Raw genomic sequence first — 16256 nt, 5'->3', positions numbered from 1 at the left:
CTCTAAGGTTCTGATCCATATAGGAGGTCCGTTACCAGAACCAGAGACTGAGCAGACATGGGACAAGGTTCTGGTTCTGATCCGTAAAGGAAAAGAAACCATGGACCAGAACCACTGGGCCTGAAGTTCTGTGCGGTCCAAAAAGGTTCTGGTACCAGCAGTTTCCCGTGGAGCAACCTGATTGGTCGGTGAGGTCATGTGACCAGGAAGTGAGTCAGACACAGCAGCAGTTGGTAGTTTTATTATAAAAGCTGCAGTTTCTACTGACAGAACAGGAACAGAAAAAACACAGGGAGGGGGGGGGGGGTAACCATGGTAACAGTGAGGGGGGGGGGGCTACTGTTGGACAGTTTAACACACACACACACACACACACACTGTTCTCACACACTCAGTAACACTCTGAGGACCCGGTGTGTGTTTCAGAGTCAGAAGGTTTAAACTCAGCGGGTCGGCTGGAATCGGGTCAGAACTCCGGTCAGAACTCAGGGATGGAGGTCGGAGGTCGTCTGATAATCGGGGGGTTGCTGGTTCAATTCCCACCTTGGCTCTAGTTGTGTCCTTGGGACAAACACTGCACCTCCCTGTCTGGAGGTCAGGGGGCCCAACAGGAGGTCAGGGGGCCCAACAGGAGGTCAGGGGGCCCAGCAGGAGGTCAGGGGCCCCAACAGGAGGTCAGGGGGCCCAGCAGGAGGTCAGGGGCCCCAACAGGAGGTCAGGGGGCTCAACAGGAGGTCAGGGGGCCCAGCAGGAGGTCAGGGGGCCCAGCAGGAGGTCAGGGGCCCAGCAGGAGGTCAGGGGGCTCAACAGGAGGTCAGGGGACCCAGCAGGAGGTCAGGGGGCCCAGCAGGAGGTCAGGGGGCCCAGCAGGAGGTCAGGGGGCCCAACAGGAGGTCAGGGGGCCCAGCAGGAGGTCAGGGGCCCCAACAGGAGGTCAGGGGGCCCAGCAGGAGGTCAGGGGCCCCAACAGGAGGTCAGGGGGCTCAACAGGAGGTCAGGGGGCCCAGCAGGAGGTCAGGGGGCCCAGCAGGAGGTCAGGGGCCCAGCAGGAGGTCAGGGGGCTCAACAGGAGGTCAGGGGACCCAGCAGGAGGTCAGGGGGCCCAGCAGGAGGTCAGGGGGCCCAGCAGGAGGTCAGGGGGCCCAGCAGGAGGTCAGGGGCCCAGTGAATGGGTGGCAGCTAAAACAGATAGGAGCCGATAATAGTAGCTCCTCCATCAGTGACTGAGTGAATCTCTGGATCTTCTGTCCTGGATGAAGCTCTACAGCTACAGAACCTTTAGCATTGATCCACGTCTCTATTGGTTCTGACCCGGGTCAGGGTTGTGGTTGTGCTGGAGGTCAGAGGTCACGCTGGTCTGACCTCCGAGTTACAGAGGGAAGCTGGGAGAAGCCGCTGGTTACCGTGGTAAACTGTGGTTACCATGGTAACTGGGTCAGCTGGTCAGGAACAACCCGCACATCCTGACCCGGTACTGGTTCTGATTGCTGCAGCAGCACTTAAAAGATTCTGGATCATTCTGACCCGGTTCTGACCCGACCCAGATGTCTTTCATGGAACCGGGTCGGAACCAGAGGTTCTAACCGTTTTTAAGTCGGTACGAAACCCTGTTGATCAACTGTTTGGTTCCGGTTCCTAGTTGACAGCGGCCCGGTTCTGGTGAAAGAGAAACATGCTGGGCTTTCTGAGGCCACTGATTGGTCAAACTGGGACTGTCAGTTACCATGGTAACACCCACACTGGACCCACAGGAGTCATTCGGACTGGACCTCCAGGTACCAGTGGTTCTGGTGGTATCCAGAGGTGATGCTTTCTGGACCGGATCTGACCTGGTTCTGAGGATGAAAGGCGCCGCCTGCTGGACAAGCAATGGAACTGCTGGACATCTGGATCAGAACCGGCTCTGAGACGGGTCAGAGAACCAGAACCAGAACAGTTCTGATTCTGGATCATCAACACCTGAGGGATAAACCCAGCTGGCTCAGAACCAGAACACCATCGGGTCAGGAACAGAACAGAGGTTCTGGACCCGATCCGCTCCAGGCTGTCCTCCATCAGAACCGGTCCGGTCTCTGAAACACACCCCGTTCTCCTCAGTCTCTCTACTCGTCGTCTTCCTCGTCTTCATCATCTTCCTCCCCCTCCTCATCCTCCTCTTCCTCGCCACCCTGAGCTGAAGAGTCCGGGTTCCTGGCGAAGGTTCCCCCTCCGCGGTACGCCACCATGTCCTGCAGGCAGAGTGTTGGGATCAGAGGTCAGGGTTAGAGTCAGAGGTCAGGGGTCAGAGGTCAGGGTTAGGGGTCAGAGGTCAGGGCTCCCCCCTGGTTCCGGTCCGGTCCTCACCCGGTCGTACTTCTCCCTCAGCTTCTGGGCCTTCTCCTCGTACGGCTGCTTCTCAGACTGGCTCAGTTTGCTCCACATCTCGCCCAGCTTCTTGGCGCAGTCGCCGATGGACAGACCCGGGTACTGCTGCTTCACGCTGGGCCGGTACTCGCTGCAGAACACGAAGAACGCCGACCTGGAGGGGCAGAGGGGTTAGAAGGGAACCAGGACCAACAGTAGGTCCGGTCCTCTGCTACTGGACCAACCAGAACCAGCAGGTCTCCCTGCAGATACTCACGGCGGCCTCTTGGGGGCGTTGGGGTCTTTCCTCTTGCGGCCTCTCTTGCCGAAGCCTTTGGGCGGGACGTAGTCTCTCATCTCCCGGTTGTAGCGAACCTTGTCGGCCTTCGCCATGTCCTCAAAACGCTTCTTCTCTCCGGGGGACAGCGCCTGGACAAGAGGACAAGATGGGACCAACTGGAGGACATGATGGGACCAACTGGAGGACAAGATGGGACCAACTGGAGGACATGATGGGACCAACTGGAGGACAAGATGGGACCAACTGGAGGACAAGGTGGGACCAACTGGAGGACAAGATGGGACCAACTGGAGGACAAGATGGGACCAATTGGGACATGATGGGACAACTGGAGGACAAGGTGGGACCAACTGGAGGACATGATGGGACCAACTGGAGGACATGATGGGACCAACTGGAGGACAAGATGGGACCAATTGGGACATGATGGGACCAACTGGAGGACATGATGGGACCAACTGGAGGACAAGATGGGACCAACTGGAGGACAACTGGAGGACATGATGGGACCAACTGGAGGACAAGATGGGACCAACTGGGACATGATGGGACCAACTGGGACATGATGGGACCAACTGGAGGACAAGATGGGACCAATTGGGACATGATGGGACCAACTGGAGGACAAGGTGGGACCAACTGGAGGACAAGATGGGACCAACTGGAGGACAAGGTGGGACCAACTGGAGGACAAAATGGGACCAACTGGAGGACAAGGTGGGACCAACTGGAGGACACAAGGACCTGGGGGACACCAACAGGAAGCTGTCTCTAGATCCTTCCTGTCTGAGGTCAGGTCTCCATCAGCTGCTTTAATCTCAGATTATCTAAGATCCACCACAGAAGAAGAAGCAGAGTCCTCCTGGTGTCCGCCATGTTGGAGGCTCCACCTGCTCTGGAGGATCCAGAGATCAGCTGATCTTCATATTTCTCCATGAATCAGCCAATCAGAGAAGAGCTCAGAGGAATCAGTGGTCAGCTGACTGACTGCTCAGGACTCCACTGCTGAAGGAAAGTTTGGTGGAAGGATAAATGTCAGTGATTCACTGGGAGGATCTGAGACTGGAGCTGAAGAGTCTGGATGTCCTTGAACACACCATTCAGGAGGAACATGATGGTTCTGGACGGGATGATGGTCCAGATCCTCTCTCCATCATCACTTATTCTGTCTCCTGACCTTCTGAGTCCAACAGCAGATTGATTATCATCTATAATTAATTAATGAGGCTGATCAGCCTCAGTTCCTCTGGTGTGAATCAACATCCCATTAATAAATGTCTCAGTGTTTAAAGTTGCTGCACATCCTGTTATAACCCTGAACTTGTTCTGGTTCCTGTAGGACGGGAACCTTTGACACTGGAATGGAGTCGGTACTAAACGGTACTTGTGTGTAGCTTTTTAATAATAAACATTATTTAATTTAATATTTATTTTTCAATATGTAAAATGTAAACATATGAAGACAGCATCCAGCTCTTTCTATTCTAACATCAGTTATTATCTTTAGAGATGAAACTCCTCAGAAAAAAAGGAGTGTTTTGTCTTTCAGCCCAGATTAAAATCCAGCTCCATGTTTTCCCTAACAGACGTCACCTTCACCAGATGTATCAAACATTTGTTTGTTCCTGGACGAGTCGGAGGCTAACAGAGGCTAATGCAGCAGCTAGAAGTCTCAGGTTGTTGAAAACTGTGCCTTAGGAAAAATCTTGTGCTTAACCAGGAGCTTTGTTCCCAAACTAGTCGAGTTTCTGCTGCTGGTCGTTTACGTCGCGTTGCAATGAGGATTTCAACCGGAGGATTATAATCCTGGCAGACCTGAGTGAAGTGGCCCCCAAATCAGACCAAATGGGTTTCAATCAACTGAGTTACGTTTGTGCTGGTTTGTGCAGGAAACATTTTCATTTGTACTGTTATCAATTCAAAGATAATAAAACTTTATAGAGGTCATCAGAGGTCAACTCTGTCTGATACTGTACTGAAATAGTTACAGTTTTGGAAAATATGCACCTTGATGCACTGCTATGAATATTAATAAGAAGTGTAGATGATTGCTCTTGATCATAACATTGAGCTCAAAATGGCTGAGTAGATGCCAAGCACACATTTGGTTTTATTCTCATTTTGTGTATTTCTCTCATTTTGTGTATTTCAAATGTAGTTTGTCCAATAGCGCCCTCTAGTGATCAGAAGCTACGATACAGGTCACAGAGATTGTTTTGGGAGGTGTTGACCCATAGACATAGTATAAGAGTAGACCCCCATTGACTGCTCCGGCGCAGAAAATACGGCGGCCATCTTGGTTTCCTAAAGACACGATGTGAGGAAGAATCTCACATCGGATTTTGGACTCAATCTGAGCTGCTGAATCTCTGAAGCTGGATATTCTCGGCTGGAAAACAGCCGACAGATATTAGGCTGTACATGATGTATAAACACATATATACAAGTTTTTATATGCATGTATACATATCTATCTAATATATATTATTCAGTATTAATCATTATTTATTTGTCTTTGTATAGTTATAATATGCTCTTCATTCATCGATATCAGAATATTCCATTCCTATTCTATTGTTATAGCCACTAAGCATATTTAAATATGATGAACTATGTATTAAAAACATACTTAAAAATACAATTGTTTATAAATGTTGCTTTGATAGATGTTTGAATATGGTTTACAGAAACAGAAAACCGTGTTATGATGGATTAAATGCGCTGATACGTCATTGTGCTGCTAAACACATAACGCTGAGTGGAGTGGAGTACCGCTCCAAGATGGCCGCCCTAAATCTCGTCAGCGACAATAGGCGAGAGCGGTGCATGATGGTCTATCCTTATATTATGTCTATGGTTGTACCAACCTGTTCATTCTAAATAATACCAAGGTTGAATTGAATTTCTTCCAGGTTAAAATTAAATTATTCATGTTCATAGGGGCTGCACAGTGGTGCAGTTGGTAGACCTGTTGCCTTGCAGCAAGAAGGTTCTGGGTTCGATGCCCAGTCTTTCTGCATGGAGTTTGCATGTTCATGTGGATTTCAAAAACATGACTGTCAGGTTAATTGGTCTGTCTAAATTGTCCCTAGGTGTGAGTGTGTGCATGGTTATGCCCTGCAACAGACTGCAACTTATAATTGAAATTCAAATTTATGGTGTTAATGAACACCATGAACAGGTGTTCATTGACCTTGGATGACCTCCAGAAACATTTCTTTATATCTTTAAAATGATGGCGGCAAAAACGAAAATTTTTGCTGCACAAACGTTTGACACCCATTTTGTCTGATGTGAAGAAGGTGGGGGACCAACTTCACGCAGGGGCCTGGCAGCCCGCCATGCTTTACTAAACCAGGTCAAGTGTTGCTTGTTTTGGTTTTTAGTTATTATATTATAATCCAAAAGAACAAAAAAACAACATTCTTTTAAATTTCTTTTCTGTCTTAAATCCAGATTGAAAGCGTCTCTGTTTCTCTGAGCATTTCACTAGCAAAGCAGATTTATTCCCAATGGATGAGTTTATAACAGATGAGTTTATAGTTGATGCATTTAAAGCCAGGAGAGCGACCAATCACAGCGCTGGATCCTCTGCTTGATCTCCTAGGTTTACCTCAGCGCGCCTCCTTTCACTCAAACTGGACCCAGTCTGACCTCTATGGATATTTACATCAACCTCCTGTGAGGAATTATGATTCTTTAGAGAACTCCACATCAGGGTAGGAGTTTAAACCCACCATGTTGCTCTGGTTGCACAGCTCTACGTGAACCAGTGCTAACCTTATCATGCAGGTTCAGCCCGGGGAGGAGCTTTAGCGCTCACATCATCCTGGTTTTATATTATTTTATTATTATTTTTCCGGTTACACGAAGCATCAAACCATATCAATGCTTTGTCCACTTAGTCAGACAGAGTTAATGAGCGGCCAAGCGAAGATCAGAAAAAGTTGTTGTGTAATAGTTTCTGACTCTCATTAAAAACTCAACAGACAGAAATGTTAGAGCTACTGAAGCCACATTAGCAGCATTGAATTAAATCTCCTGTTTGTTGCTCATCTCTGCAGGTTTAACTCATCCTGCAGGGCCGGTCCAAGGCTGGATGAGGCCTGGGGCAGAATCTGACTGAGGGGCCCCTCTTCATGCTAACAACATCAGCAGCTCTAACAGATTCTGTGTCGATTTTATCTGAGAGAGGAGGAGTTTAATTAGCCAACATAAAAACTATCAGTTATAATCCAGTTTACTAATTTGTATTTGTGAACAAACAGCTCAAACTTAATGATTAAACTCACAGCATCAGATTGTTGCTATGGTAACAAACCAATCTAACTATGAATATTGTTCTTTGAAGTTTTACAAACTAAACTTGCCAGATCCTTAAAATCTTAAAATTAAATGTTAAACTATATTTTTATTTATGCTGAAACCATTAAATCAATTTTATCATCATTGATCATCTCAATAAATAAATGTTACATTCATGTAACTGTGCTAAAATATTAGCATTAATGGCCCCTGAAGCCCAACTTCCATCCATCCATCCATCCATCTTCTTCCGCTTATCCGGGATCGGGTCGCGGGGGCAGCAGCTTCAGAAGGGAGGCCCAGACTTCCCTCTCCCCAGCCACTTCTTCCAGCTCCTCCGGGGGAACCCCAAGGCGTTCCCAGGCCAGCCGAGAGACATAGTCCCTCCAGCGTGTCCTGGGTCTTCCTCGGGGCCTCCTCCCGGTGGGACGTGCCCGGAACACCTCACCAGGGAGGCGTCCAGGAGGCATCCTGACCAGATGCCCGAGCCTCAACTGGCTCCTCTCGACGTGGAGGAGTAGTGGCTCTACTCTGAGTCCCTCCCGGATGACCGAGCTTCTCACCCTATCTCTAAGGGAGAGCCCAGCCACCCTGCGGAGGAAACCCATTTCGGCAGCTTGTATCCATGATCTTGTTCTTTCGGTCATGACCCAAAGCTCATGACCATAGATGAGGGTGGGAACGTAGATCGACCGGTAAATCGAGAGCTTCGCTTTTTGACTCAGCTCTCTCTTCACCACGACGGACCGGTACAGCACCCGCTTCACAGCAGACGCTGCCCCAATCCGCCTGTCGATCTCCCGCTCCCCTCTTCCCTCATTGGTGAACAAGATCCCCAGATACTTAAACTCCTCCACTTGAGGCAGGACGACCCCCCTGACCCGGAGAAGGCACTCTACCCTTTTCCGGCTCAAGACCATGGCCTCGGATTTGGAGGCACTGAGCCTCATCCCAGCCGCTTCACACTCGGCTGCGAACCGCTCCAGTGAGAGCCGCAGATCACGTTCCGATGAAGCCAAAAGGACCACATCATCCGCAAAAAGCAGAGATGTGATCCTAAGGCCACCAAAACGGATCCCCTCAACACCTCGGCTGCGCCTAGAAATTCTGTCCATGAAGGTAATGAACAGAATCGGAGACAAAGGGCAGCCTTGGCGGAGTCCAACTCTCACCGGAAACGAGCCCGACTTACTGCCGGCAATGCGGACCAGACTCTGACACCGGTCGTACAGGGACCTGACAGCCCGTATCAAAGGGCCCGGTACCCCATACTCCCGGAGAACCCCCCACAAGGCCCCCCTGGGGACATGGTCGAACGCCTTCTCCAAGTCCACAAAACACATGTAGACCGGTTGGGCGAACTCCCATGCACCCTCCAGGACCCTGCTGAGGGTGTAGAGCTGGTCCAGTGTTCCACGACCAGGACGAAAACCACACTGCTCTTCCTGAATCCGAGGTTCGACTATCCGACGGACCCTCCTCTCCAGGACCCCTGAATAGACCTTACCAGGGAGGCTTAAGAGTGTGACCCCCCTGTAATTGGAGCAAACCCTCCGGTCCCCCTTTTTAAACAGGGGGACCACCACCCCAGTCTGCCAATCCAGGGGAACTGCCCCCGATGTCCATGCGATATTGCAGAGTCGCGTGAGCCAACGCAACCCTACAGCATCCAGAGCCTTAAGGAACTCCGGGCGGATCTCATCCACCCCCGGGGCCCTGCCACCGAGGGGCTTTTTGACCACGTCGGCGACCTCGTCCCCAGAGATTGGAGAGCCCAACCCAGAGTCCACAGGCTCAGCTTCCTCAACAGAAGGCATGTTGGTGGGATTGAGGAGGTCTTCGAAGTATTCCGCCCACCGGCCCACAACGTCCCTAGTTGAGGTCAGCAGCACACCATCCCCACTATAAACAGTGTTGGTGCTGCACCTCTTCCCCCTCCTGAGACGCCGGATGGTGGCCCAGAATCGCCTCGAAGCCGTGCGGAAGTCTTTCTCCATGGCCTCTCCGAACTCCTCCCACGCCCGGGTTTTTGCCTCAGCGACCACCCGAGCCGCATGCCGCTTCGCCCGCCGGTACCCATCAGCTGCTTCTGGAGTCCCACAGGCCAAAAAGGTCCGATAGGACTCCTTCTTCAGCTTGACAGCATCCCTCACCGAAGGTGTCCACCAACGGGTTCGAGGGTTGCCGCCGCGACAGGCACCAGCAACCTTGCGGCCGCAGCTCCGATAAGCCGCCTCGGCAATGGAGGCACGGAACATGGTCCATTCAGACTCAATGTCCCCCAGCTCCCCCGGAACGTGTTCGAAGTTCTGCCAGAGATGGGAGTTGAAGCTCCGTCTCACAGGGGACTCTGCCAGATGTTCCCAGCAGACCCTCACTACACGTTTGGGCCTGCCAGGTCTGACCGGCTTCCTCCCCCACCACCGGAGCCAACTCACCACCAGGTAGTGGTCAGTGGACAGCTCCGCACCTCTCTTCACCCGAGTGTCCAAGACATACGGCCGCAGATCCGAAGCCCAACTTAAAATCTTTTAATACAAAAACACAATGGTTCATTAATGGACCGCCCGCCGGGTTCAGCAGGTTTTCTGGAGGAACCCCTGAATGAGCAGAACCAACATCACATTTAGAAAAGTGGAGCCGTAACTTTGAGCGTTTTCCACCAGCTATATTTTGTTTACTGAACCAGCTGCTGATGTCATTACGCTGCTGTGCTGCGTTCAGGACAAGCATGGAAAATCCCCCTCTCTTCCTCCACACCGTCTGTCATAATGATGCGTTTAGGGACCGAAACATGGCACCGTTTACTCAGTAGTACCTATAAAAGTACTGAATTCGGTACCATCCCAGATTCCTGTGATGTCAGACATGTTTACTTCAACTGGATCAGATCCTCTGTGATCAGAAAGTGATCAATCAGCTGAATGATCCTGATCAATAAACATGATCACCTGATCAGGTAGCTGACTGATCTAATGACTGAGACAGGAAGAGGAAACAGGAAGAGGAAACTCGCTGCAGGTTCTCAGAACCAGGCAGAAAATAAACATTGATGTTATTAAAAGCAATATTGATCTGATCAGAATAAACTGATCAACACCTGATGCTCTGATTCAGATCCAACATGGAGGACTTCACATCATCAGAACCCGATCCTGGTTCTGATCCGACTGATGAAGTGCAGCTGTGAGGTTTACTGGCAGAACAACGACCCCTGAACAGACCAGAGGAATGATGCTGCCACCACCTGGTTCCCAGCAGGAGGATCAACATGGAGAATAAAACACCTGGATCTATTTTACTGAACGGATCTCAGATCATCTCCATGACAACACCAGACATCATTTCTGATTCAGTATCTATATTATTTATAACTCAATGACTTTATCGTCCCATAATGGTGAACATGTGACTGATTCTGTGACCTTTGACCTTTCCCAGAGCGAGTCACCTCAACAAGACTTAATAACCTGGAACTGATTCTTCCTCCTGAACCTGAACGCATCTGAACTAACAGTTTATAAAGGTTTTAAAGGTCATTAAGGCTCTGGAGAAACGATCTACACCAGGAGGAGATGGAGCCGTTTCATTTATACCTGAGGCTCATCTAAAACCTGCAGGACAGCAGAGGACTGGACCCCCTGATCTACAGAAAGTATATGTCCCTCTCCCCCTATCCGTCCCTCTCCTCCGTCCCCATGTCCGTCCCTCTCCTCCTGTCCTCCCGTCCCCCTGTCTGTCCCTCTGCCCCCGTCCCCCTGTCCATCCTATGTCTCGCTGACCTTCCACCTCTCGGAGCATTTCTTGGAGAACTCGGCGAAGTTGACCGACTGCTCCGGGTTTTTCTTGCGGTGTTCCTCTCGACACGTCTGGACGAAGAAGGCGTAGGCCGACGTCTTCCCCTTCGGCTTGTTGACATCTTTACGCATCATGATGGCGGCCTGAGGAAGAGGAGGAAGAGGAGGAGAATGAGGAGAGCAGCTCCAGCAGAATCAGTAGAGACCTGATGGAGACACTAAACGCTCCAGAGAGACGAGTCCAACATGGAGACATCTTCGTTACTGTGCAGACTCTGAAGGGATTAATATCATATTAATATAAACCTGACAGCATTTTCTCATCCAGAACATCCAGGTTTGTTCTGCAGGACAGATTAACACCAGATTGGCTCATTGGTAAAACTGTAAATGGACTGAACTTCTATAGCGCCTTTCCAGTCATTTTGACCACTCAAAGCTTTACACTAGAGTCACATTCACCCATTCACACTCACACATTCATGCACTGACATGCATATCGGTGGGCAGGTTGGGGTTAGGAGCCCAGGGCCACATCGACATGCCGCAGCAGGAAGCTGGAATCAAACCTGCAACCTTCTGATGACGACTCTACCCACAGAGCCACGGTCCTCCCAATATAAGAAGATTATTAAGAAATTAGACTGGAGAGTTTATGATCCATTTCATCTGATTTATTTAATTTATTTATTCATAACTGTTACAGTTAACACAGCCAATGAGATCCTAGAGACTCAGAGGAAGCCAGAGGAATGGAGAAATGAGCTGGTACCAGTTTTACCAAGAACAAGAGAGATGAACTAAACTGTGACACTCCAGAGGAATAAAGCTGATGAGTCATTCAGTGAAGTTATGGGAAAGAGTTGTTGAATCCAGACTGAGGTCAAAGGTCATCTGTGAGCAGCAGGACGGTTTCATGCCTACAAATGTACCACAGATGCAACCATAGCAGATGTTGATGGAGAGTCCAGAGAATGTCAGAGGAGCTGCATCGTGTTTTCGTAGATCTAGAGAAGAGGAGCTGTGGTTCTGCATGAGGAAGTCTGGAGAAACAGAGAAACATGTTGGTGTGGTGAAGGACATGAACGGCTGTCAGACTGTGGTGAGGTGTGCTGCAGGAGGGACAGAGGAGTTCAAGGAGGAAGTGGGACTTCAAGGATCGGCTCTGAGCCTTTCCTGTTTCCTGCGGCAATGGACAGGAAATAGGAATCATCATGGATTATGATGTTTACAGATGACATTGTGATCTGTGGTGAGAGCAGAGAACAGGTGGAGGAAAATCTGGAGACGGAGGCTCACCTGGAAAGGAGAGCCTCTTTCTGTACCCTAGGGAACAGAAAGAAAGAAAGTGAAAGATTTTAAATACTTGGAGTCAACAGTCCAGAACAACGGCGAGTTTGGAAAAAAAGTGACGAAACGTATCCAAGCAGGGAGGAGCAGGTGGAGAAACGTGTCAGGTGTGATAAAAGAATATCAGTGAGAATGAAGGAAAGGTGAACAAGTTATTACAACTGAAAACCAGCGATCAGCCCGAAACCTGGGAGTAGTGATGACCTCTGAGCTGAACCTTCAGAGCCACATTAAGACAGTCACAAAGTCGGCCTTCTATCACCTGAAGAACATCTCCAGGATTAGAGGACTGATGTCTCAGCAGGATCTAGAGAAACTCATCCATGCGTTTATCTTTAGCTGCATTGATTCCTGCAACAGCGTCTTCACAGGTCTGACTAATAAATCAATCAAACAGCTGCAGCTGATCCAGAAGCTGCTGCTGCTGTTCTCACTAAAACCAGGAAGATGGAGACATAACACCAGTTTTAAAGTCCCTACACTGGCTCCCTGTAGCTCAGAGGATAGACTTTAAAATACTGTTAGTTTATAAATCACTGAACGGTTTAGCACCACAATACATTAAAGATCTGTTATTGCTGTACCAACCGTCTAGACCCCTCAGATCTTCTGGTTCTGGTTCTGCTCTGCATCCAGAACCAGAACCAAACTAGGAGAAGCAGCATTCAGTTTCTATGCACCACAGATTTGGAACAAACTTCCAGAAAACTGTAAAACAGCTGAAACACTGAGAGCCTTTAAATCTAAACTTAAAACCCACCTGGTTAGAGCTGCTTATGGCTAAATTAGAGTTAGAGTCCCTTTGATGGTGTTTTAACTAAAGTTCTATAGGGTAGACAAGGGGTGCGGGTTTTAATTATTTTCTATCATTTTTAAAATTTATTTATACTTTTAATTTTATTTCTCTCTTTTTACTGTTTATTCAATGTTATATGACTCTGTTTTTATGTTTGTTATAATGTAAAGCACTTTGAAATGCCTTGCTGCTGAAATGTGCTATACAAATAAAATCTGATTGATTTTGAAGACAGTGGTGAGACCAGCACTGCTGTTTGGTTTAGAGACAGAGGGAATGACGAAGAGGCAGAGCTGGAGGTAGCAGCGATGAAGATGTTGAGGTTCTGTTTGGGACTGACAAGGATGGATAAGATTAGAAATGAAAACATCAGAGGAACAGCTTAGATGTGTAGGAGATAAAGTCTGAGAAGCCAGACTGAGATGGTTTGGACATGTACAGAGGAGAGACAGTGAATACATCGGTAGACGGATGAGGAGGATGGACCTGCCAGGAAAGACACCAGAGGAAAACCAAAGAGGAGATTTATGGATGGATGAACGGGACATGAAGGTAGTTGGAGTGAGAGAAGATGGCAGGGTTACATGGAGACAGATGACTCGCTGTGGCGACCCCCAAAAGGGAAAAAGCCAAAAGGAAAACAAGATTTAATAACTGTGTCACACTGAAACTAGTCCAGACTTCCTGTTTAACCTCTGATTGGATCCTGGTTCTGTCTGGATTAAAATAATCTGATTATTTCACTAACAACCCTAATTTAACAATTTAACCCAACCTGAGCAGATTAATGTGAAATGTTCCTTTAATCTGATCTGTTTCCAGTTATTTCTGTTTAAAAGGTAAATATTTAACTGATATTTGATTATAATCAATACTTGATCAGGAGTCTTCAAGTTGTCAGTGATAATCTAGTAATTTAATTAATAAATCTTTCATCTTAATTGATGCTTGGACATTAAACGGTGTTTTCCTCTCCGGACTTCAGTCCCGGATCCATCCGGTTCTGCCCCACCGAAGCTCGGTTCTGTTCAGCGGCCTCCCTCCGCTCTCTCTGCGAACAAAGAACCCGGCCACAGGATCCATTTCTCCGTGGTGGAGCCGGCCTGAAGCCCCCTAACTCTCCGGTTCTCCTTCTACAGATTCCCGGTTCTCCTCCTGGACATGGTTCTGGTACCGGAACCGGGTGAACCTCCGCTCCACCCTCAGCCTCCTCCCGGGCCGCAGCGGCTAGCCTGGCCGAGCTAACATGGAGAACAATGGGCCACCATTTCCCGCCCTCTGCGGAGCGGCCCCATCCCCCTCCGTGGGCCGGATAACCGGACAGAAACGCTCTTTAATCGGTATAAACCAGCACCGCAGACCCGGGGGAAATATATTTACTTTAAATTCCATACAAGGAACGTTTTTATTCAGCTTAACGCGTTTTGCAACGGAAACATCAAGTCTCTGCAGCTGCTGCGCATTTTGAACGAATGGCTCCGTCTACTTCCCGGAGAGGTCAGTGTCGTATGGAGGGGATACGGCTACTTCCTGGTATTTATAGTGAAAAAAATGGGCGTTTCGTGTTTACAACCCCACACTGAACAGTTTCCTGCGTGGAAACACCACGGAGCTCAGGTTGGAAGCCTGGGACAGTCGCCCCGGTCTGACCGAAGCAGCAGCCATTTTAAAAGCATTTCTCAGCCTTTTATCCGCATAAAGGCTGAAATGCAATTTGCGGCATTTCTCAGCCGCAAAAAGGCTGAGAATCAGAGCCCATCTCCAGGAAGAATCTAACCTTAACCGGTTCGGCTGAGGCAGGACGGACATGGGTACTCACACGGTAGGAGGCCCGGAACAAGGGGACTAGGACCGGATCTCTGGGATTCTGGGTCTCGGTTCGGGTTGTTGTTGTTTGGGGCTGAAGATGCGACTGGAGCGGTTGGTTCACTTTCAAACTGGGTCGAACTGAGACTAAACCACGCCCACAAGAAACGCCCCCATTCGTCATTTTCATGTAGGGGGCGGGACCTAAGCCTATCTCTCTGGGAGGAGTGGCACTCTATTGGAGGAGAGTTTGTAAGTCCTCGCCGCTGATTGGTGAAGAGGACCGCTACTCAGTGTCAGACCCCGCCCACTAACCACTGTTAACATCAGGGCGGGGAATGCTCACTTCCAGCTGGGCGGGGCTTCCTGTCAGTTGCTCTGATAGAGCAGTGTTTTTCAACCACTGTTCCGCGGTGCCCTGAGTGATCGTCAGGTGTGCCGTGGAAATTATTCGATTTCACCTATGGTACCGTATTTTCTGGACTATAAATTGCTAGTTTTTTCCTAAACTTTGAACCATGCGGATTCTAAATAGGTGTTCTGCTCAGAAACGCATGCCTGCCCAAAATTGCATCCCCTCTCGCGGGACCGCACATCGCTCTAAATCTCGCATATTGATGAGAAACCGGACTGAAATATGACCGAAGAGGAAATTTTAAAGATATTTGTAACATTATCACGTTTCTTAACCATGTAATCCCTAAAATGGTGGGTTTTATTTAGCAAATTACTTGAAATACGGTTTTTACACCTTTATTGACACATATGAGTCTATGGAGTGAAAATAGTCTCAAAATATCTGTGCGTGTGTAAAAAGATTTGTGCATGTGTAAAATGTTTTGTGCATCCGTAAGAGGATTTGTGCATGTGTAAAAAGATTTGTGTGTGTGTAAAAATATCTATGTGTGTGTAATACTTGATTTGTAAAACTTAAAAATAAAATAAACCTTCTCCTACGCCTATACATGTTGAAAAAGTACACACAAATCACCTGGTATGCACACACAAAACTGCATTTACACACAAATCTGGTTACGAGTGCACAACTATTTTTGAGACTCATTTCATGTTTCGGTGAAGCTCCCAGATTTGTGTGTAGATGGTGCGTTTACATGCTAGTAAAAGCTGGGACATCTGAGTTTTGCTTGGAGTCTAGTCTTCTGACATTTCTCACTGTGTTTGTACCGAAGTGGCAAATACTTTAGTTCGTGGAAAACGGAATATATCAGCACTTCCTTTTAATATCCTAAAATTATTTACAGACATATTGTGCATTTTTGAACGGTACAGGAGACCGAGTGGCCTGAAAAAGGACCACTGGGTGGTGGAATGGTTCGCTGGCCGGAAAAATAGCCAGGCAAACCCAGAAGAGACGGAGCGTCCCGGTGGTCTGTCCTCTGAAGTAAGTAGGAGCTAAACCTGCAGGCTTTGCCCTCCGATTATAATGAGACATGGAGTAATTATAAATGATTTCAGGTTACGTTTTATATATCTGGTATTTTGATACTCTGCCCTCCTCATATGTTTCTGTTAGCGGGAGCTAATGTTTATGTCAGCT

General features: G+C 48.5%; 1 protein-coding gene across 1 annotated transcript; it reads right to left on the bottom strand.

The window, feature by feature from the left end:
• Positions 1 to 225: 225 nt before the first annotated feature.
• On the bottom strand, positions 226 to 14838 carry LOC106912421 (high mobility group protein B2-like). Its single transcript, XM_014979247.2, has 5 exons — positions 14712 to 14838; positions 10732 to 10890; positions 2621 to 2772; positions 2344 to 2518; positions 226 to 2228 (listed from the first exon to the last, which is right to left on the bottom strand). Exons 2-5 carry the CDS (start codon positions 10879 to 10881, stop codon positions 2103 to 2105), a joined length of 603 nt encoding a protein of 200 aa, XP_014834733.1. The 5' UTR covers positions 10882 to 10890; positions 14712 to 14838; the 3' UTR covers positions 226 to 2102.
• Between the last annotated feature and the right edge of the window lie 1418 nt (positions 14839 to 16256).

Source organism: Poecilia mexicana, unplaced genomic scaffold (genome assembly GCF_051168715.1).
Source record: "Poecilia mexicana isolate PSO_F unplaced genomic scaffold, ASM5116871v1 scaffold_18, whole genome shotgun sequence".
Taxonomy (NCBI): Eukaryota; Metazoa; Chordata; class Actinopteri; order Cyprinodontiformes; family Poeciliidae; genus Poecilia; species Poecilia mexicana.
Note: the sequence above shows the minus strand (reverse complement) of the source record. Positions and strands in the feature narration are given on the sequence as shown.